Source organism: Vipera berus (genome assembly GCF_964194415.1).
Source record: "Vipera berus genome assembly, chromosome: Z".
NCBI lineage: Eukaryota > Metazoa > Chordata > Lepidosauria > Squamata > Viperidae > Vipera > Vipera berus.
Genome location: NC_138205.1, coordinates 71,027,966 through 71,052,002, shown reverse-complemented (window position 1 = coordinate 71,052,002; position 24,037 = coordinate 71,027,966). Strand labels below are relative to the sequence as shown.

Genomic DNA, 24,037 nt, shown 5'->3' with positions numbered 1-24,037 from the left:
TGCTAGCAAAGGGCCCTGGCAGGCCGGCAGTGTGTGTGTGTGCTCCGGCAATTGCACAGAAGATCTGGGCCGACTCGCCCAGTGCCAGGCTTTCTGCCACTGCCTATCACGACCACACCGTACTGTACCTGGTCTGCCACCACACTCTTGCCGAGTTGCTTCTCCACCGCATGCATAGGCCCTGCTCAATCCTTGCGCGCTTGCAGCCTACTAGTGCGAGTATCAGCAAGAAGCCCTCCCCGAAAATAAAACTTTCTCCTTATTTCATAGCCAAAAGAAAGTAAGACAGGGTCTTACTTTCGGGGAAACATGGTATATGGCTGAGAACAGGAAGTCAGGAAATTGGAGTGATTTTAATACATCTCCATATAATTCTGATAGTGTCATTTGCTTGGCGTCTAACTTACTAGTATGACAGCTGTTTAAGCCATACAGGGGAATAGATTAACCTTAGTGCTGATAATTGAGAGTGGGAGCTGTAGCTCCCTATTTAATTCCACAAAATTTTTGGAGTAGTTGTTCCTAGTATTGATTTTTGATGCCATGTGTTAGAGAGAGAGAGACAGAGAGATTATCCTTATAGATAATCCCAAAAAAGTTTAATTCCAATAGCTTAGCCTACATAGAAAATTATTGAGTCTATCACTTGTACTTCTGTAACTGGTTTGATACAGCAACCAAACAGGCAAGGTACAGACTTCAACTTATAACTAGATTGCAGAAAAAAACCAATTGCAACCAGCCTGCTTTTCATTGATGACACACTGGGTCAGCGCTGAGAAAATATCTATTGATCCCTCACATCCTGGACATATAAACTGTTTCAACTCCTTACCTCAGGACGCTGCTGCAGAGCATTGCATACCAAAAGAACTAGACACAGATAGTTCTTTCCCTCGTGCCATCACTCTGCTGAACATCTAATTCCTTAGTCTTATGTCTAAGTATGTAGTATGTAACAATGTTAACAATGAATATTTTTAACTCTGCCATTTTTCGTTTTTGGATTGGAGAGGCTGATTTAAAGCAAATTAAAAGTCTCCGCCACCGTTTCCCAATTACACTTTTCCCCTTCTCTAGCGTTTTTCTTGCAAATAGGCTTCGCTGCCCCCCCCCCGCCCCAAATCAACCGAATGTTGAACCCTTGGTTGCGTAGGAATTAAGCGATTGCTTGTCCCCGAGTCTGACGTCCTAGACCAGGGGTAGGCAACCTCGGCTCTTTTATGACTCATGGACTTCAACTCCCAGAATTCCTGAGTCAGCTATGCTGACTCAAGAATTCTGGGAGTTGAAGTCCATGAGTCATAAAAGAGCCGAGGTTGCCTACCCCTGTCCTAGACTGAGAACGAGCCAGTTTTTATGCCTAAACCAGGACTACCGCTCACTATTTCCTGGAGCTTACAATCAACTGGTTTATAGCCTGAAGTCTTAAACAAACTGTCTCTCCCTCCCAAATTCCATAGATGCGTACGCTAATTTTTACTATTCCCATTAAAATAGTAGCTTTCTGGAGAACAAGGTCATGTAAGGTGCTACTTAATGCAGCAAAGAAATAATAAAATAAAAATAGCACTAACAAGTCATTCCCATTCAGTTTCCTTTAACTATCAAACTTTATAAAAAGAAATGACTTCATTTCAGTGCTTTTCTTGTAAAAGAAAAAGGTGCCGGAACTCACACGTCATACAACCCTCCTTGCCTACCCTTCAAGGTTCCGTCCAAAAAAGGTGCCGGAACTCCGTTCTGAGTGTTCTATGACAAAAAAAGCCCTGCTTCACTTGATATGAGTGGCTCAATCCATATAATACCGCCTCTCTTCTCCGCACATGAAATATTGAACTATCAATGCAAACCGGAACACTCGCGAGATTACCACCTAGGATTGTAGTATCTCTCATCTAGAGAAACAAGGACACGTTCGGGAAGTTGCCTGTCGAATGTTCCGGTATAGAGGGGAGAAAGACGTGTGAGAGAAAGTCTCGCGAGTTCTTGTTGATTGCGTTTGGAAAAGGAACAAACCGAACTCTCCAGCTTAGAGATAGGCTCATTGCTTCTTACTTCAGCGCAGTGGCGCACGCGCAGTTGTACTGGCTGCGCCGGCCGTCTCCCTTCTGTCTCTTTCTGTGTGCGCGCCAGTGGGAGAGAAGCGAACGCAGAGGACGACGGAGACTATTTAGCAATTGCTCCTTCTCATCCCTTATTCGTTCTCCTGGATACGGAGCGAACCAACGAGCCGGGGAAAGCAGAAGGAGCGGTGGGACACGAAGCGTTCGGCACGGCCTTGAGGGACCGTTTGGGCATAAGCACCGAGAGGGAGGCGCGCAGGCCTAACTCGGGGCCCAGCCGGGAAATGGGGCCGGTTTGTGTCAGGCGAAGAGGCAGCCACCATCTCTGGTTTTAGGAGCTCGTGGAAGCTACAGCTGACGGTCCCAGCCTAAGGAACTGTCTGTCCTTCTATGTGAGGAGACAGAGGACGGCAGGAGAGACTCGTCCTACGGAGCCGAACCTGGCAAAGGGCCCCAATGGCGATTGCTTCTTTCTCCTCCACCTCTTGGGCGCCTTGACGGATTCTTGTTTGCCAGAGAGAGATCCCGATGCCGAGTACCTCAGAGGCGGCGACGTCCGGAGGCGGGAGCGGTATCCGGGCCTGGGCTGGCGGCTCCGAATCGCCAGCGGCAGAAAAAAAGCGTTTGCATCACCGGAGGCGGAAGCGCTACGCTTCGGCGCAGCAGCCGCCTCCATTGCCTCCGTCACCTGTGGCGGGCCCTCCGGCACCTTCGCTGCTGTTCCCGCTGCTGCAGCCCTCGCTCCTGCAGCCGCCGCTGCCGCCGCAGTCTCTGCTGTTCCTGGCGGCCACTGGCGGCGCCGCCTCCTCCTGCTGTGGGGAAGGGGGGGAGCGGAAGCGACCGCGAGGCAAGCGGCGATCGGGGAGTCGGGCCAAACGGCGGCGCGGCAGATCAGGGGGTGCAGGTGGAGGTAACTCAGGGGCGGCCCTCGCAGCCTCGGAGCGGCGCGGGACTGGGGCGGGCTTGGGGCCACTAGTGGAGGGGGCGGCCGAAGAATACGACGACGTAAGCTCCCAGTCCGAGGGACCGGTGGGATGCGGGACGGCTGGGGTAGGGAGCGGCGGCGGGAGTCCGGCGTCCTCCGGTGGCGGCGGGGGCAACCAACAACGCTCAAGTCGCGGTGAGGCGGATCGGAGCATCCGGCGGCCGCGCAGGGAACACCGCAGCAGCAGTGGGCGTCGCTCTCGGGAGCGGCACCGGGAACACCACAGGCGGGGGGTGGACAAGGACAAGGCGTCGCTACAGCAGGAGGGGGTGGCCCCGGCTGCCAGGGGGGGAGCCGAGGCCTCCTCTTCTTCATCCAAGTCTCGCAGCCGCCACAATCACAGCGGTGGCCAGGACCGGGATGGCTCCCGGGGCGGCGGCGGTGGCGGCAGCGACGGCCGCAGGAAGGGCTCAGCTGCGTCGCCTAGTAGCAGTCGGAAAGACCGGGAAGCTAAAAGCCACCGGAACCGGACGAAAGCAGGCAAAGAGCCTCCCTCAGCTTACAAGGAACCGCCTAAAGCCTACCGGGAGGATAAGACAGAACCCAGGGCCTACAGGCGGCAACGATCGTCCTCTAGTCCTTATCGAGATGACAGCCCAACTAGCCACAGAGCTTCACAAGGCCAACGGAACCGCAAGTCCCCCAGTCCCCGGTCTTCTCTTAGCCCTTATTGGCGTCGGTCACCCAGCTACAGCCGGCACAGTTCTTTCGAGTGTGGTGGGGATGTATCACCGAGTCCTTACAGACGTCGCTCGCGCAGCCCTTATAGTCCAGCCATCAGGTAATCATAAGGTTGAAGTTTCTTTAAAAACGCATTATTTCAGGCTATACTCTCAAAATAGAATAGTCCGATAATAATGTGTGTGTTCCAGCTGGTTAATCAAATATAAGAGAGTGAAATGGGGTGAGATGGAACATAAAATAATGCATTTTTGAAAATTGGGCAACTTCTGAAACAGAAAAATTCTGAGTCAACCTATTTTATGCATATGAACCATTGATCACAATGACATTAGAAATGGGCATTTTTAAAATAAGTTGTTCTTGCATTAGCTATTGCAGCTAGAAATGAATAGTTATCTTGGAATTAGGCAGTGTTTGAGGAAATACAGCCTTTACAGTGATGTTCTGGTATTTAAAAAATCTTTGCAATTAAATCTCTTCCCAGTTATTGGCTAATACTATAAATTTGAATATTGGAGTATAATTTTCAGATTAAATTGTGAGTTTTGAATAATCAAGCTCTAGAGCAAAATCAATATTTGAGGAATATGTACACTTAATCAGTTGATTTTACTTGAAAATACAGATTTGAGAATTGTTTCCTAACTACTGTACATTTGAGTTTGCATATGTATATGGACAAATACTCAAAAGTAAACGTTGGGCTCAATAGGATTTCTAGAAAAAAGTATGTATTTCCTAACTGTATTCAACTCTGCACATTAGCTTTCAACAAATAAACACATGATGGAACACTCTATCACTAGATAAACAGAATTATTGAAAATAAGTAAGCTGGTATCCAGCAGTTTAGCTCTAAAAAGAGCTACAAGGTAAAATAAAAAAAATAATTGATTACAAGGAGAATTAGATCTCTATTTCTCAAAGATAATATAGGTTTCTCCATAAATATCTTACAAAATTGTAAGGGCTACAATATAAATAATATAAAATGAAATAAATTATTATAACATAATATAAAATTAAATAGTAATTAAAACATAATGAATAAAAACCCACAGAAGCTTTGTAAAATTATGCTCAATTAGTCAGTTAAGTAACCTGGGAAAATAAAAAAGGAAGTGGCTTATTTGAATAAAATAAAAAGTAGCAGCAGTTAAATATTTTAAATGCAATTTTAGTTGAAAAGTGATTTTCATTTGTTGGTAATTTATCTTGTTGAGATCCTGGTGCATAGACACAGGCCTTATAAAATGAGGTTAGTATATGTAAATTTCATTTGGAGGATTGTTTCTTCACGTGTTTTTGTTGTATGCTATAAGTAGTTTTACTTCAAATGTTAGCAGCACTTTGAATTATGTTTGGATAAAACTAGGAGCCAGGGAAACTTAGATGATTAAAGTAATAACATTTTGGTTTTTAAGGGTCATATTGGGGTCATTGAACCTTAATTTTATTACAGGATATGGGTTTTTTCTTTTATTCAATTGTATTTGATTCTTAGAGACTACATGGACCAATCCTTGCTGTTTTCTTGGCAAGGATTTTCAGTAGTGATTTGCTTTCATCTTAGGACTGAGAGAAACTAACTAGCCTAAAATCACTGGTTTTGTGCCTAAGGTGGGACATAATGGTGTCTTTTTCAGAAACCTTAACCACTACTACAAGCTGATTTGACAGGATAGATAATTATGACTAAAATTTCCTTGTTCAAAAGCGTCTCAGTTTTTGAATTTGATGAAGGGTATTCTGCAGATATTCTTGAGCATCCAGTGAGAAATCTGAATACAAAGTACTTGCTTTGATGAAATATTATGATAGTCTCTAATTTACTTGAATCTGTTAATGATTCTGAAAATAATTCAGATAGGATTACTTTTAACAAAAAACATTTCTTAAATAAACTGGATTTGATTTAAATTGCTAGTCAGAAAGATTTTAGAATTTCTCCTTTTGACGTATAACACTTTGGTATTTAAAATCTGAACTGATATTTTTCAGTACTTTGATATTGTTATTTTGTGAGAGTATAGAAAGTTGAGGTAGTTCTCACTTTATGACCACAGTTGATCCCAAAACTTCTGTTGCTAACCAAGACAGTTAAGGGAGTTTTGCCCAATTTACCACCTTTCTTGCATAGTTAAATGAATCAGTGTAATTGTTAGTAACGTGGTTATTAAGTGAATGTGTTCTTCCCCATTGAAGACAACCTTGTCAAGAAGGTTGCAAAAGTTGATTACGTTACCCTAATACAGTGCAACTGTCATAAATACATGCCAGCTGCCAAGCATCCAAATTTTGATCACGCAACCATATATATGCTGCAACAGTTGTTAGTGTGAAAAACAGTCATAAATAACTTTTTTCAGTACTGTTGTAACTTCGAATGGTCAGTAGATGAATGTAAGTTGAGGAGTACCTGGTCTCTTTTGTTCCAGATTAATTTTTAAAATATTATATAACTATATTGATATATCATATTACAATTATATAAATATTAGTAATCATCAACAGTTCAATTAACTCAGTGAACATTTGGAAACATTTTTCTATGTCAAGAGTAATTATCCCAAACAAATAATAAAATAGTTCATTAATAGAAAATATGCATTTGATTTTTGTTTCTTAAAAATAAGCAATTTCAGCCAGGTTAGTACTAGTAACTTATATGTTGTTATAGTTAATGAATACTTTGTATCTTTTTTCAGTATCCTGTGGGAGAGGCAACTTTTCTGCTTTTTTACTTCTTAAATTGCTTTTCAGTTATGAATCGGTTATTCAAAAAAAATCTTCTCAATCAGTAAAAGAAACAATTGTGGTTAATAGTTGAATTAGTACTCAAAAGATTTTCAGTTTAAATTAGTGCCTTCTACCAATATGATACAGTTGATATACCTTTAGCAAATATATGTTTAATAGTCTCACTCTTTGTGCTGCAGTTGATCATAATTAGTATTATAGAACAATGTAGATGGCCATTTATTGTAAAGCCCTCTTTAACAATCCAGCAATAATCCTGATGCTGAATGTTTGCAAGGAAATAAGGTGGTTCAGGTTACTATGCATTTTTATAGTTGAATTGTCATTGTTTATATCTCTTCAATTTTAAATTCAGCTTCTCCCAAACCTCAACAGAAAGAAAATGATTGCTTCTTTGAACTTTTTTGAAAACCGTAGAAAAGATGTTGTGATAACTATCAAATATCCATATTTTATTTTTTTGGACCAGTATTGAGAATCTTGTCATTCTGACATTTTCCATGATGATCCATTTTTCCTTTTAAAAGTGATTTGAGAAGATCTTTGATAATATTTACACTTTATAAACATTATTACCCAAATCATAAAAATCCAAATCATATCTATTCTTGAAAAATCTATGTTTTTCATAAAATAAATATATTCTTTTCAGCAACCATTTTATATCTCTGGCAAACAAAATGCTCCAAGTAATCTATTAAATTAAAAAAGGGTTAATTTACCCTCTGTATCTTTAATATTTTTAAAGGTTCTTTTTGTGGAGAAACTATTCGATTCTAATCCCCCAATTTTTATATGTAAAATCCAATAGTTTAGCCATGACCTTTATCAAATGCTGTTTTAGCTTCATTTGGGACATAAGTTTCCCGTATCAAAAATTTAATCTACCTGTTTACCATGACATATGTGCCATAATCAACAGTCAGTATAAGTTTTGGATATAGCTGCAGATTTATATACAAAACAATTTTTTTTCAATTCTGCTGAAATAGATTCAGATTTTTTTGACTTAATATATTTTATATTTTTTCCCAAATAAGTGTTTCTTGTTAAACAAATTACATCTTGTTTTAAATTTTTAATGATTTTTTTTCAATTTTGAGATTTTCCCATTTATATTCTACACTGAACATTTATAATTCATGCCAAGATTTTAGAAAAGTAAATGCCTATAAATCTAACTTGAAACCCTCTTTATGTCTTATATCTACTATTACGTTTGCCTGGTCATTTTTGCAGTTGTCACTCTCATTTGTATTTCCTCCAGTTATATAAAGTTTTTCAAAAGATTTCTTGCTTTCTGCACAGAGGTCAAATTTAATCTCTATTGTTTAAAAGTAAAAATCACCCCTTCTAACCTATCCCGTCTAAATCAAACTTTCTTCTGTTTAACTTTGTCTACTCACCCCCCCCCAACTCTGTTCTTCTGTTTAGTGTTGTAATTGGATATCAAAATGAAGATTTAATTTTAAACCTTAAATCTTTCACTAACAAATCATTTCAAAGCTTATTTCAATTTTTTTTGGTTGAAATCTTAGCTTTGGATGATATTCTGAATCAGTAAGTATTCCGATTTATACAGTCAAAATTTGCTTGAAGTATTCTGAAATATAAACACACATTAAAAATTTGTTAGGTAACATAGCGACCTCTTGCTGTTATTAAAGCTTTTTGATTAAAAAAAAGCCACTTAACCAGTAAAAATATTAATGGAATGGCTGTAAAAGGTGTTCATTGTAATTTAGCACTATAACAATATTTACTCACTAAAACTTGTATTTTTGTAAGCAGAAAATCAGCAAAATCCAGAAGCAGAAGTCCTTACTCATCAAGACATTCAAGATCTCGTAGTAGACACAGATTGTCAAGATCCAGAAGTCGGCAGTCCAGTATTTCTCCAAGTACTCTGACTCTAAAAAGCAGCCTGGGGGCTGAGCTGAACAAGAACAAAAAAGCCAGGGCAGCAGAGGCAGCTAAAGCCAATGCAAAAGTTTCAAACACCTCTACACCTACTAAGGGAATTGACATAGGAATTGCTGTACAACAAGTGAACAATGTAAAGGAAGTAAAAAAGATAAAAATAGAAAATATATCTTCCTCTTTAAATAGTTCATCTTTGAAAAATGATAAAACAAAAACAAAAGTTTCTATTCAGGAAACTAAAGTGAAAAACAATGTGACTGTAGAGAAAGTGGCTAAACAGAAAGTTTTAGAAGCAAAAGAAAATAAATCAACCCTTGTGAAACCAACAACACAATCTGTTGCAGTAAAAGAGAAGAATAAACCTCATATCCTAACTGCAGCATCTAAGGAGAAAGACTGTACTGTTGCGCCAATCACTTCCACTCTGCCACCCCTGCCTCTCCCTCCCATGCTGCCTGAAGATAAAGATACAGATTGGTGAGTTGTGAAATATAATTTTTAAAGATCAATGTCAACCTGCAAATGCCAGATGGGTTTAATGAAATTAAATACTTTTTGTTATGCTAACATTAACTTCTAATCTTGTGTATGCTTAAAACAGTGTTTGTAGCCAAAACCTTCACCAATCCATTTTGATGGCTACTTAGTAATGTATACAAAGTACATGGATTAGTACTGATGTTCACTGTCACTTGTATTTTATCAAAAGTCTAGGTTTAACCTTTCCCCTTATGTTTACATGAGTATGATTTTGGAAAAATGTGTTAGAACCTGATACTTTGTTTTAGTTAGAAATTTGTCATTTATGCTGACAAAAAACGTATTTTTATTTTGCTATAGTTTGCAAGGTAACATTTCAGTAAAAGCAGTGAAAAAAGAAGTGGAGAAGAAATTACGCCATTTGCTTGCAGACTTGCCATTGCCACCTGAGTTACCTGGAGGAGATGATATATCCCAAAGCCCAGAAGAGAAAAGGATACTAGTGCAATCACATCATAAAAAGAGACCGAAGTATGTGCATTTATTTTTAATATATAGATCATAATAAATATAAAGTACAAAAATCACTTTAAAATTCTTGTTTCAAGGAAATTGATAACTGATTCATTATAGAATTCTGTTAAGATTGCTTTTTGTATTTTGTGCACGAACAAGTTAGAAGAATTAGATTTTAAATTATCAGTATACTTGTATGTTCTTTAACAGATACATTCTCTGTACTCTCATTTTTGTCTTGCATCCAGAATTATAGTATTTGGGCAGAAATATACCAATCCATAGATAAATCATTATGTATTGTTTTAAATGCTAAAATAAGATTATGTCTTTGTTGTTCTCTCATTTATATGTTAATTTAAGAGTAATTTAAGAATAGTATTTGAATTAAAAAAACTAGGTATATTTAAATGTTTCTGGTTAGTATTCCAGATCATTCAATTTCCCTATTTTACGTGTAAAAAAATCTGCTCTATTTTATTTGAACCGTAGAAATAGGCAATCTTCACAGTATACTATAATCTGCTTTTGAATAATACATCCATGGAGGGGGGGAGGATTTAAGGGAAACATGAAACCAAAGCAGCCAATTATGGTGAAAATTGTTGCATAAGATTTGTAGCATAGCACTGCAAGGAGGATATAAAATGCTAATTCACTGTATGAGTGACTGATATTTTAAAAAATAATTTAATATGTAATGAAATATTTACCAAGAGAAATGTACCGAGAAGTAACATTTTTAGACAAAAATATATTCTTGTGGAACAAAATTTTATTAATTGTTTGGTTAGGATATGTGGACCACGTCATGGTGAAACAAAGCAGAAAGAAATTGACTGGGGGAAACGTTGTGTAGATAAGTTTGATATCATTGGCATTATTGGAGAAGGCACCTATGGGCAAGTTTACAAAGCCAGAGATAAAGATACAGGTAAGTTTTAAATTATGATTCACAACAAAAATGCTGATGTTATAAGTAATTGTTGCAGTCTCTACTAGTACATGGTCAGAATGCATACAAGTAGACCTTGACTTATGATCATATTTGAACCCAAAATTTCTGTTGCTAAGTGAGACAGTTGTTAAGTGAATTTTATCTCATTTTATGACCTTTCTTGCCACGGTTGTTAAATGAATCACTGCAGTTAAATTAATAACATTGTTATTGAATCTTAACACCCCATTGACTTTCCTTGTCAGATGGCTGAAAAGCCATCATAAATATGAGTCAGTTTGCAAGCATCTGAATTTTGATCATGTGACTTTGGGGATGCTGTAACACTTATAAATGTATAAAACAGTCATAGGTCATTTTATTCAGTGCCGTTGTCACTGAATTGTAAGTCAAGGACTATTTGTACTTAATTCTTTAACATAGGTATTTGGAAAACTTGTATTGGTGATTTTATGGTTTCTTCATTTGTTCCATTTTCTGTTGGGAAGGGAAATTCATATATATATAGTAGGAGATATTAAGATAAGCATTTGTGCTATCAAAAACTGGAGACAATTGGTTTGGCAATGCATGTACCTCATAAAAATGAATATATTCTGGAATTATGGTTCAGGGTATATCTGGAGACATGAAAGAAGACATGAAAACTGATTTAAGATGTATTAATTCCACTTAGTTAATTCTATTCAGTGCTGACTCCTGGCATTTTTCTGGACTACAGGTAGTGCTTAAAGCCATTTGTTTAGTGACTGGGTGCTTGGCAACTGGCATGTATTTATGACAGTTGCTCTGTCCTGTGGTCATGTGATCACCACTTGCAAGCTTTTTTGCTGGCTTCCAACAAGCAAAATCATTGGGGAAAGCCAGATTCCTTTAATGACTGCATCATTCACTTAATAGTTGCAGTGATTTGCTTAACAACTGTGGCAAAAAATGTACATAAGACATAACTCACCTCACAACTGCTTTCTTAGCAATGGAAATTTGGAACTCAGTTGTCATAAATTGAAAATTACCTGTAGTTTCGGCAGCTTACTTGGCAAAATTTTGGAAGGGGCTTGGCATTGTCTTTCCTCAGGCAGAGAAAAAAATGATTCGCCTAAGATCATCAGGTGTGTCATTATGTTTATGTTTTGATTCCTAGCCATTTGACTTAATTATTGTACTAAGCTGGCTGTCCAGACTTTTAAAGTTAAGTCAATCTTGATTAATTGATAGAATACTTGATTTGCTGAATCAAATTGAGCTTGGTCGCCTGCATTTTCTGCATTGCATGAGAAAAGTACATTTCCCTTCCCCTGTCCTTACCATTTTCTACAGAAGGATGATCAAGAGTATTGTGTCACATTGCATTACTGCCTGGTTTGGAAGCATTACTGCTTCAGATGGGAAGGCAGTGCAGAAAATGGTGAGGATGGCAGAAAAGATTATTGTCAGTTCACTCCCTTCTCTCCAGGACATAGCATATAAGCATTTCTTGAGCAGGGTCCACATTCTTTGGGATGCTACACATCTTCTTCATGACCTGTTTTCCTTGTTATCTTCTGGGAAGAGGCTTCATGGTATCTGAACCACAACATCCAGATTCAGTCACAATTTTTTTCCATACAGTATCAACCTTGTGAATTCTCAAACTTCCCCTTTCCGCTGTGTATTCAAGATGGATAGTGATTAATATTTATATGTATTTATATGTAAGGGTGTAGGTATATACATATGTATGTATACGACATGCTTATATGTCTTTTATATATGTGTACACTTGAGAACAGGCAGCAGAATTTAATTTTTAATGGGTGCCATAGTAAAATGGGTGCCCACAGTAAAAAATGACAATAAAGATTATATTATTTTATAAAATGAAAGGCCTTGGTGAACTTCACATTTTGATAAATATAGATCTTTGTAGAGATTTTTAATTCAAAATACTGTAGTTTATTAGTTAGCGACAAAGTGGTTTTTTCTATTTCTATATTCTATATATTTATAATATGAAATTTTCTGTATATGTCAGTATTTTAGTTTTTGCTAATAATAGTTTGACTAATATTTTCCTAGGGGAAATGGTGGCATTAAAGAAAGTACGGTTGGATAATGAAAAAGAAGGTTTTCCCATTACAGCTATTAGGGAAATAAAGATTCTTCGACAACTAAATCATCCAAGTATAATCAACATGAAAGAAATAGTGACAGATAAGGAAGATGCTTTAGATTTCAAGAAAGATAAAGGTATGTTCATAAGCATTATTTTGTCAGTACATAATTGTAGAGTAATTTATAATTTCTGGAAAAAGATAGCTGATTTTAAAACACAGCATGTTTTCAATTGTATTGTTTTAATTCTTATATATAAAAGTAATATGTTAAATGCATTTAACCATTTCCTGCATTAATTCTATTTGCACCATGCTAGTACATGGAAGACCATGAGTTGTGTTCCAGGCTGCCTAGGTAACGTTGGTCAGTCACTCTCTTTCAACCCACCTTACAAGGTTGTTGTTGATGGGAAATAGGAAGATAAAGGAGTATTAGCTATGTTTACTGCCTTGAGTTACTTATAAAAATGGGGATAAAATAGATAAATCTCTCTAGTTTCTTTCCTTTTTGTTGGCCCTATTTGTTATACATTTTATATGAAGTTCTTGACTTATGAGGAGTTGCATAGCTCCCTTTCAAAGTTATGATACATACCCCCCATCTCTGAAAGCTACTTATGACCAAGCTTCGAAGTTACAGCCACTGTAGTGCCCTTGGGTACATTCACCTTTACCACCAACTGTAGGGATGCTGTAGCAGCCCTTCCACTTGTCTCTCCCCCCCCCCCGTCCTGCCCTGCTGGGTCCCCAGAAACCTTGAGTCTGCCCCACTGGGTGCCCCACCTCCTGTCATGGATAATTGATTTACCTTTCAAAGATCTCCAGAGTTTGTTTTAGGAAAGACAGGCAGGCATTCTTCCCCTCAGCTTTCCTGGACCTTATGGCTATATCCTGGAAACAACTACTATTTTTGGAGTGGTTGCAAGGAAATGTGGCTGCTCTAAAACATTGCAACTGCTTCCAGAATGAAACCATGCAACCTAGGAACAGACCAAACTGCTCTGTTTCCTCAGAACATCTCTGGATATTTTTGAAGCATTCCAGAGATCATGTTAGAAAAACAGAGTAAGCTGTGAACAGAGTGATCATCTTTGCTTTCCTGATGTGAGCTCTGGAGCTCTCCAAAACACTCTGGAGACACATTAGGAAAGCAGAGGTGACTGCAAATAGGGGGTGGGGCGGAAGGAATGGGGCCTGGTGGGATGGGAAGGAATACCAAGGTCTGTGGAGATCCAGTGGTGGTGCTCGGGAATGGGGCAAAAATCAGGCCTAAGGCTTGTGAGGTCCCTGAATGACAGGAAGTGGAGCACAAGTTGCCTTGGGTTTGGGGTTATGCCTTGGGAGGCCTGGGACAGGTGGGCCTGGGCTTGTGCTGGGACTTCCAGGGGTTTCCTTATCCCTGAAGCACCCCATATTCTGCTTAATGATCTGTGCAGTTGCTTAATTACTTTATCAGGGAGAGCAGATGTGTAGGCCATTAAACGAGGCAATCATATGGTCACCTTGCTTACTGACCATCACGACTTGCAATTGTAATGGGCAGGTTCCATTATGATCATGAGTGAAGGACTAGCTGTATTGAAATATTTTTTATCTTACTATGCCAACTGGAAAGGTATTTTTAAAAAAGAAAAAGATTCACAGATACATTAAAACTTCCAAAATTACAGTTTATAATAATAATTCATAGTACAAGAAAATGACAGAAAAATGTCAAGTTAGTAAAAGTTGATATACAAAGAAAAATGATTAATTCATAATTCATAAGGATTTCTTTGCTGCAGTAAAATGTGTTTTAATATTTTAAATAGAGCATAATAGGGCAACTAGACAAATGGTTGTATACTTAAATTGACATTAAAATATTTCTGGACTTCTTCATAAGATGCAAAGAAACTCTGGAATTAAACAAATGACATGATTCTGCCCATTTGGTGTTCTTATCATTATTATTCTGCTTAACTATGGTTCACCTTAGAAGTATAGAAATGCAGTAACAATGATATGGAAACAAATGTTAGTTTATGAATAATGGTGCAACTTCTGTTATCACAGTGCTAGGATTTTTAACTCTGGCTTGCAAAATGGCTAGTTTAGATTGCAAGACTAATAAATGGCCATGTTAGAATTAATCATATAACTGAAGATTTAATGGTATGCTTAATGGATCTCATTTTTATGTTATTTTTACTGTATAAATTTGTCTTTCTGATATAATCCAGAAGTAAGTTAAACAGATTTTTATCATAGGTTTATAAAGTAGTTTGGGATAAGCTTTAGCAGAACTAATTTAAAAATATATTCCAGAAGAATGGAATGGCAAACCATTTTTGTACTGTTATTGAGAAAACTATGTGGAGTGTCCCTGTAATAATATTTAATGGACAATTTCCTTTTATCCTTCATAATAGATTTCCAAAAGTAAGATAAATTAGACTTTAAAAATTTTCCAGAGAAAAAGTAGATACAGAAGATAATCTATATATGTGTCAATTTATGTATAGTAGTTATCAGTAAATTTGTAATCCTACTGATTTTGGAGAAAAAAAACCCCATCACCTTCTGAGGTATAAATTATTAAATTTAATAAATAATTATTAAACAAATTCTATGGGTAGCTTAAGAAAAAGTAAATTGAAAAATGCATAAGTATTTAAGTGGTTGAATTAAACTTACTTGTTTAGTACAAATAATCTAAGGAGCTTAGGAAATAAATAATAATAATAATCGCCTGATGGATTAGTAACTGGCTGACCAACCATTCTCAACAAGTCCTTAATGGAACTGTATCTTCAGGCAATGAGGTATCACAGGGCTCTATTTTAAATCCAGTACTTTTTAATATTTTCATAAACAATTTTGATGCGGGGATAGAAGGGGAACTCATCACATTTGCAGATGACACAAAGCTGGCAGAAATAGCCAGCGTTCCACAAGATAAGCTCAAGATACAGAAGTGCACACTGGGTCCTATCTAAAAAACGAAGTTCAGTGGTGAGAAACGTAAGATTCTACAATTAGGCAAGTAAAACCAAATGTACAGGTATAGAAAGGTGGTACCTAGCTCACTATAATAACTGAGAAGGATCTAGACATTCTAGTACAGAGGTCCCCAATCTTTTGGGCAGTAGGGGTCGGTTCCGCGGAGAGAGGTTTTTCCACGGACCGGAGGGTGTGTGGTTTTGTGTGCTGCCTGCATCCCACGGATGGGGCCTTGCTTCTTTGTGAAGACCGGTTTCTGGCATGCTGCGGCCTAGTACTGGTCCATGGATTGGGGGTTGGGGACCCCTGTTCTAGTAGACAACCACTTAAATTTCAGCCAGCAGTGTGCTACAGTTGCCAAAGAAGCCGAAATAGCCCTAGGGCATAGGTCTGCAACCCGCGGCTCCGGAGCCGCATGCGGCTCTTTCAGCCATCTCTTGCGGCTCCCAGTCCTCTGCCATATGCAGTCCAAAAAAAAAGTGGGACTAAAAAAGTTCAACCAATCAATTCAAATATGCAGGGTAGGTGCATATCTCACCTTGGCTCCACTCTTCAGTCAAACCCTGTTCTGCGCATGCGCACATGTACACGCATGTGCACACATTTTTTGTGGCTCCCAGTTTTTCCTTTTGTGAGGGAACCGGTTCCGAGTGGCTCTTTCACTGTTTCAGGTTGCTGACCCCTGCCCTAGGGTGCATTAACAAAGGGATAGGATCCAGATTATGTGAAGTGTTTTAATAAGCACACTTGAAATATTGCATCCAGTTTTGGTCATCATGATATAAAAAAAAGACATCGAGATTCTAGAAAGAGTGCAGAGAAGAACAACAAAGATGATTGGGGCTGGAGGCTAAAATATGAAGAACAGTTGCAGGAATTGGGTATGTCTTGTCTAGTGACAAGAAAGAGTGGGCTAACATGATAGCAGTGTTTCAGTATTTAAGGGGCTGCCACAAAGAAGAGGGGTCAACCTATTTATCAAAGCAGAACAAGAAGCAATGGTTGGGAACTAATCAAGGACAGAACCAACCTAGAATTAAGAAGAAATTTCCTGACAGTTAGAACAATTAATCAGTGAAAGGGCTTGCCTTCAGAAGCTGTGGGTGCTCCATCATTGGAAGCTTTTAAGAAAACATTGGGCAGACATTTGTCTGAAATGTTATAGTCTCCTGTTTGGGTAGGGGGTTGAATTAAAATACTTCCAAGGTCCTTTCCAACTGTTACTCTGTTTCTGTTAATAACTCTCAAAAGTTATGCCTTGAAAAAACAGTGTCATTTTAAAGGCTCTGGATGTGGAAAAGAGAATTGCTTCACTATTATGGCTAATATTTAAGTACAAGCTTCTAGTTTTTAATGGCCATTTGTTCTGATTTTGTAAACAGCTGTAGATAGAATGCTCTATCTTGAATATGTAGAGTATCGTCTGTTGGATATGTAATGCATGCTATTGTCCATCCGTTTTAGTACATAATTCAAGTTGTTTGGAAAAATGGATCAGTTTACCCCCATCCCTTAATCTCCTGAGATTCCTGCTTGTCTGTTGCGGTGAGATACTGAAATATGTATATTTAATTAAACATGAAATAGTTGACATTTGCAATAAACAAAATAACATTTCCCTTGAAAAATATTGACATATGCATTTGTGTGATATCATTATGTCAGTGTTTTCCTCTTGCAACCATGACTACTGATTTTTTGATATTTTCCCTTACCACAAAAAGGAGTTTTTAAAGAATGCAAAGAAAACAATAAAACAGAAAAAACTTTAAATAAATTGTCATAAGAAACCTATGTATAAAATGTCCCTTGTTATAGTCTGAAATTAGGTGGAGATATTCAGAGGTCAGCAACCAAACTGTGGTAGTTCAGTTACTATTTGTTTTTGTTCATTGTGAAATTAAGCATTCAGTAAGTTCAATATATCTATCTTAGATAAAGCAAACATTTTTTTACCTGAAGATGCTTCAGAAATGAAAAACATGAGATAAAATTTTATCCATAGTCCTTTAGTGATACTGCTTTTGTACATCTAAGTACGTAGCTCTCAGCTGAAGATATAAAAATATAACTGAGAGCTAGTTTGGTACAAGGCTAGAAATCAGGAGCTTGTGGGTCTCATCTTAGGTATGAAAGCTGCCACAGGGACTTTAGGCTACACACACTCTCTCAGCCCAACTGAGTTCAAAGGGTGGTTGTTGGGAAAATAGGAGGAAGGAATATTAGATATGTTTGCCATCTTGAGTTATTATAAAAATAATAAAAGCAGGCTAAAACATGTTTTTTAAAAGTGCAATCCATGGCCATAATAAGGTTTTCCATCTCTGTAATAAATGAATCTGCTGCCGGCATCAACTTCCCTTCGTCCAGTGCGCTCCCACAGAGAGGGCCTCCTTAGGGTGCCGTCGGTCAAAGAGTGTCGACTGGCGGCCCCCAGGGGGAGGGCGTTCTCTGTGGGCGCGCCAGACCTTTGGAACCGTTTACCGGTGGAGCTCCGGACGGCTCCCGACCTTCGCTCCTTCCGACGTAACCTAAAAACATATTTATTTGAACAAGCCGGCCTGGTCTGATGGGTTTAGGGGTATTTTAACATTTTGTATTAATCTATTGAATTGGGCTGTTGTATTTAATATTTCTTTTAATTTTTATATATTGTATTTTATTGTATTGCCCTGTACACCGCCCTGATTCCTTCGGGAGAAGGGCGGTATAAAAATTAAATAATAATAATAATAATAATAATAATAATAATAATAATAATAAATAATAATAATAATAATAATAATAATAATAATAATTATTATTATTATTATTATTATTATTATTAATCCATTAATAAACGTATATGCTATTAAAGGTACGCTCCAAATTTAATAGATATGAATTCCAGAGGCTTAAGTTTCTGAACAGTTTCAAGGGATGCAGGAATGCACAAGAGATAATATACAAACAGCAAGCATGCACCTAAGAAAGAAATATATGAACAGTACTGCATTCCCAGCACACTTGGTTTTATTCATATCTAATCTATCCCTGTGTCTAGATTTTTAATATTCTATGCTATGGTACTCTTGTATTTAACTAAAAGAATTATTTTGCTGAAGTGAAGGCAAAATACAATCAACTTTTTAATCTCACTATAAAAAAACCTCCCACCTTTTCCATGATGTAAACATAAACATAGCAGTATTTATTTATTTGAACATACTAATACTATGATTTTAGAGATTTTACAAATTACAGGTTAACATTGGAATAATATATCTTCAGCCCTTTGAACCCAAACCAGAAGACTGAAATATTACTGATTTTGCTTATAGAAGGGTTTGAACATTTTCTATATGAATTAAATTGAAATGTCATTCTGTAATTCTTCTTGTTTTAAGTGGTAGGTCCGGCTTCTGCCCATGATGTCTTGAGTGGAAACAGTGAATCAGGAAAATGAGGTTTAAGAGATCTAATTAATAGTATTAATTAATAGTATTAATGGGGATTAAAGTTATATCACAGAAATCGAATGCACACTCTAACTTCAAATTAAATCAGGGTGGATTTGATTTAAATTAAGTTGATTTAAACCACAATTTAAATCATGATTTAAATCACTAGTAAAAAGGCTTGATTTAAATCAACTCGATTTAAATCATAATTTTAAAGAGCAACTGTCATCTCTCTCCTGCAGTGGCTCCTCCTCTGACCTGCTGTTGACTCACCAACAGTCCCATTCACTTTAATGGGATGGCAGTGACACAACAAGGTGAGGGACGGAGTGGGCAGCAGGTGAATGGATGCCATGATGGATCTGAAATGACAGGTGCTTTTTAAATATAAGGACTCAATCTTGCTGGTAGTTAGAATCTTTAATATTATTTGCAAACAAAATGAAGGTTTCCTATTTAAAATAATAAGCTGTCAGGTTAGTAAAACAGCAATATCAGAACCGATTTTAGGTGAATAGATTAATCACACATAGTTGGAGAACTACTCAAATTCTTTTATTTAATTAAAACAATAACATATTACATATTCTTGTATTTGCTTAAACAGTGTTTAGTAACTGAAGTGCATAAACAATATTTTTGAAAAAAACACAGAAAAGCTTAAACTGAATAGATCAGCTGGGTCCACATTAAAAAAAAGCTTCGAACACGGTCTTCTGCAGCTCACTCATTTTTATCTTCGTTCTCTTGTTTGTTCATGAGCTGGAAATAAAAACAAACTTTCTTGGTTTATCGGGTCCCAGACGATTTCTCAGTTTAAAGTGAACAAGTCCAAAGGAAGAGAATATTCTTTCAACGCCTGCAGAAGAGGCCACTGTGGTTAAAGTGAAATCATTACTTCAACACTTTCTGAATCCACGTTACCTCCATCAGCAAACATATATTTCTTGAATGATTCCCCCTTAGCTCTGAAGCTCATTGTAGTTGGCCCTAGAGATGGATGGTTGCTGGATACCCATGTCATGGCTAACTCCTAAGCACCTACGGTTTGACCCTGGTACTGGATATTGACAGTGTTTGCGAGAAAATGAGCTGGAGACAGTGCTTGTCCCATTTACTTTTTAAAATCTTGTAATATCTGCTTGTCAAGTGTGTAGTTCTGTTTTTAAGTGATTACTCAGTTCCTTCCAAATTTCAGCATCCTCAGCAATAAAACAACTGTTTTTCTGGATTTTGTTTAAAGCTTCAGAAACGGGTTTCAGGATGCTCAGCATATGGTCAACGTTTCTCTTAAACCCAATGTTGAGGATTTTGCTCACAAACGATAATCAGAATAGGCCAGTTTTTTATATATTGTTCAAAACAGTCCACTACAGAATTCCATCTAACAATTTGTGGGAGTGTTAGCTTGGTTGTATTATTTTCAGAGCTGATGCTGCAAAATGATTGTTACAGAAGTTTTTAGCAATTTCAACATTACTTTTTATTTCTGGGACACAGAAATCTTTGGCTAGGAGGTGTATGAAATGAGTGCTACTACCATATGTTATTAGTGTGGTAGTTTCTTCATGTTGCTCTAAATATCTTCTCATATTGGACACATTTGCAGCATTGTTTGTGACCAAACTGTGTATTTGACATTTGATTTTTTTCCTGCATGATATGGTAACTTTTGCTGCTACTTCTTCTAAGTATGCTGAAGTATCAATTGTTTCTCAAGGAATACAGATTATGCAAGTATCCATAAAAGCTCTGATGCAACTGAAAGCTTTTTGTCTTTCCTTATCTCCTAGCAGCCAAACTCAAAAGTTGACTCCTATCTTGTGGTTTCCTCATGAGAGGAGGCAATCTCTCAACCTCTCCTTACCTGGAGCAGTTCAAATCTTTTTGAACAAGTGTGTTTGTTCCAAAAAAAAACAACCTATTGTTAGAGTTCAAAATGTTTTACATATATCTACTTTTTATTCACTGTAATTTATTATGCTATCTGTGCTAATATACTTGTTTCATACCAGTCAAAATATAATCAGTGGAACTGCCTTGTGTGTTGTATGTTTCAAGTACAAAAAACTCAAGAGTGTTTCAAGTATTCTATCATAGGAAATCTGTGTGTGTTTAAATAATTTTGGTTAAAATTAATTGTATTTTATTTTCCAGACCCAGAACAGTTGTTAATTAAGAATGGAAGTGAAAGCTTCCAGTTGCCTCCTCTTGGCCATCTGGAAGGAGGAGGATAGGACTGTGCAAACCTGAAGTTTGCTATGGCTTGTTTCTTTTTCATACACATGTTTACAACAGAGTACTCTGAAGTTGGAATACAATCTTGATTGTGCCTCCCAGATCTGTTTAATGGAAATAGAAAAGAAAATAAAAGGTGCAAAATACATGTAGTGGACTATCTTAAGTGAGTTTTTTAAGTATGTATTTGCTGATTTACTGTCTGGAAGAACTTATTCTATTTTACTATTTTGATGAAATTCTTGGGTTTGTCAAAATACAGTAGCGTACACTGAAAGCATACGTTGTTAGGTTGGGCTTATGCATCTGTTTTTGATTAAATGAAAGATTGGCAAGGAGCAAGGAATTGTGGTAAATACTTATTTATTTATTTTATTTATTGTTGCAATAGCACTTAGACTTATATAGCGCTTTACAGCCTTTTCTAGGCAGTTTACAGAGTCAGAATATTGCCCCCAACAATCTGGGTCCTCATTTTCCCACCTTGGAAGGATGGAAGGCTGATTCAACCTTGAGCCGGTCAGGATCGAACCCCTGGAGTGATCAGTGAGTTAGCCTGCAATACTACATTGTAATCACTGTGCCACCACAGCTCTGCATTGGTACATATACATTGTATTTAGCATATGGCATCTATAGTGATCATGCAATCACTGATACACAAATTTAAGTAAGGCATCAGCATACAGATACAGGTAGTCCTTGACCTATGACCACAATTGAGCCCAAAATTTCTGTTGTTGAAGTGAGACACTTTTAAGTGAGTTTTGCCCCATTTTACAATCTTTCGTGCCTCAGATGTTAAATGAATTACTGCAGTTGATAAGTTAGTAACTTGGTTGTTAAGTGAATCTGGCTTCCCCATTGACTTTGCTTGTCAGAAGGTTGCAAAAAGGGGATCACATAACCTTGGGACAGCAACAGCCATTAATATGAACCAGTTGCCAAGTATCCGAATATAAATGATGGGGATGCTGCAAAGGTAACTGTGAAGAACGGTCATAAGTCACTTTTTTCAGTGTTGTTGCAGCTTTCAACAGTCACTAAATGAACTGAGGACTACCTGTACATATACATGATATGTGGATAATACAGTATAGGAGATAAAATACTAAATTAAGATAAAAGGTAAATTCATAGACTTATTTTTCATAAAATAGGAGAAGAGAGTGATGTTTTCAGATGACCTAGTATTTGTCCCCCAAACATTTGTCTTTAAAATAATATGTGGTGATCGTACAGACAGGAGTGGGGAGAATCTTGGATCTTTCTTGATGCATGAAGAAAGCAGTTAATCCTAGTTCCTAATATTGTTTGGATTGGTTGAACTATTTTTGACTAAAATATCCAGAATTTAAAATTACAGAAACCTGTAATTACAGATTTTGAGTTTTTATTCAAACTTGAAAATAATCCTCATATATCTTTTTATTTTCATATTGCAATAAGGACTGTTCTCCAGATCTTGATAAATTCCAAGGTGGAAAGTGGGCTGGAGAGGAAGGGGTATAAGGTAGAATTTATTCTTGTTTAACCAAGGGATAATGATAAAATTCAGAATTATTTTTCTGGAACTTGAACATATAAATGGTGATGATGCAGTAGCTGCTCTGAAATGAGAAAAATCTTATGTTTAAGTAAAACTTGAAGTGGAGGTTTTTTCAATTTAGTGAACAATTGCTTTATCCTCACATGGAGGCAAAAGATTAATACTGTCTGAAGAGAACTGGATTGCCTATTTTTAAGGTAAAATAATATAGTTAATATTTTAATTTACAAACTGATAGATCTAAAATTGAAAGCTATACTTTAGAAAATGTTTACCTCAGTCCATTAGCTATCCCCAACTATATAAGCTACTCTGTCTCTTAAATATAAAGGATATAATGCAATACTGTTGAAACTTGCGAAAGAGCCATTTAAGTAATATTTTATGATTAGACATTATGGCCGATTTTCTAAGGTAACCACTGAGTCAATATTTCATAATCTGCTGCATTGGGTATTATGCTAGGATTTGTAGTAAGTTTGGATACATTCTTTTCCTGATGGCCGTCATACTTTATTTGGAGACATCTCCACTGAAATCTTTAACAATGTGTTAAATATTGATAAATTTTTCTATAGTTAAAGTCAATAACTTTAAATTTAATAGTTGTGCAGTTTGTTTTTCAGAGACTGTAAAAGGAGAGGCTACTTAGTTTATTATCTTGCTATTGCTCTATATGAATCTTATGTGTGTATAAATACAGGTGGTTCTCAACTTATGATCACAATTGAAGCCAGAATTTTTGTTGCTAAGCAAGATAATTGTTAAGTGAATTTTGCCTTATTTTATGATCTTTCTTGCCACAGTTGTTAAGTGAAATCACTGCATTTTAAAGTTAATAACATGGTTGTTAAGTGAATCTAGTATCTGACTTTGCTTGTCAGACAGCAAGGTGGAAAACGTGATCACCTGATCTCAGAACACTGCAACTATCATAAATGTGAGTCAGTTGCCAAGTATCCAAATTTTGACCACGTGACCATGGGCATGCTGTTATAACTTTGAACAGTTACTAAATTAACTGTTGTAAGTTGAGGACTACCTCTACCCATAAACATTATTCTATTTGATATTATTTTCCAGGTAGTCCTTGGGTTTTGATGGCAGTTGGCACCAGAATGTACATTCACAATGTCATGTGACTGTATAGCTTAGTGAGAGAAGTCCCAGTTGCCAACTCATTAAGTATGAAGAGGCAAGAGCCCTAGGTGAAGTGCACCAGGCAAAAACTATGGAATGGAGGGGAATGCATGGATGCCAGTTATAGTTGCTGTGAAATATGGGTGGGTTGGGGGATAACAGGCAAGTTGAATATATGACTCTGGGATCTCATACTCTGTAATAGGTTCCTTAGAAATAA

At 37.2% G+C, this 24,037-nt stretch overlaps 1 protein-coding gene across 2 annotated transcripts in view; it reads left to right on the top strand.

Moving 5' to 3' along the window:
- The first annotated feature begins 1,417 nt into the window (after positions 1-1,417).
- The window catches only part of CDK13 (cyclin dependent kinase 13), a 50,379-nt gene continuing 27,759 nt past the window's right edge, over positions 1,418-24,037 (top strand). For both annotated transcript variants that reach the window (XM_081345172.1, XM_081345171.1), the window contains exons 1-5: positions 1,418-3,832; positions 8,287-8,895; positions 9,259-9,429; positions 10,209-10,348; positions 12,431-12,601. In XM_081345172.1, the coding sequence (XP_081201298.1) occupies positions 2,595-3,832; positions 8,287-8,895; positions 9,259-9,429; positions 10,209-10,348; positions 12,431-12,601 (2,329 nt within the window). In that variant the 5' untranslated portion in view covers positions 1,418-2,594. The remainder of the gene's footprint in view (positions 3,833-8,286; positions 8,896-9,258; positions 9,430-10,208; positions 10,349-12,430; positions 12,602-24,037) is intronic.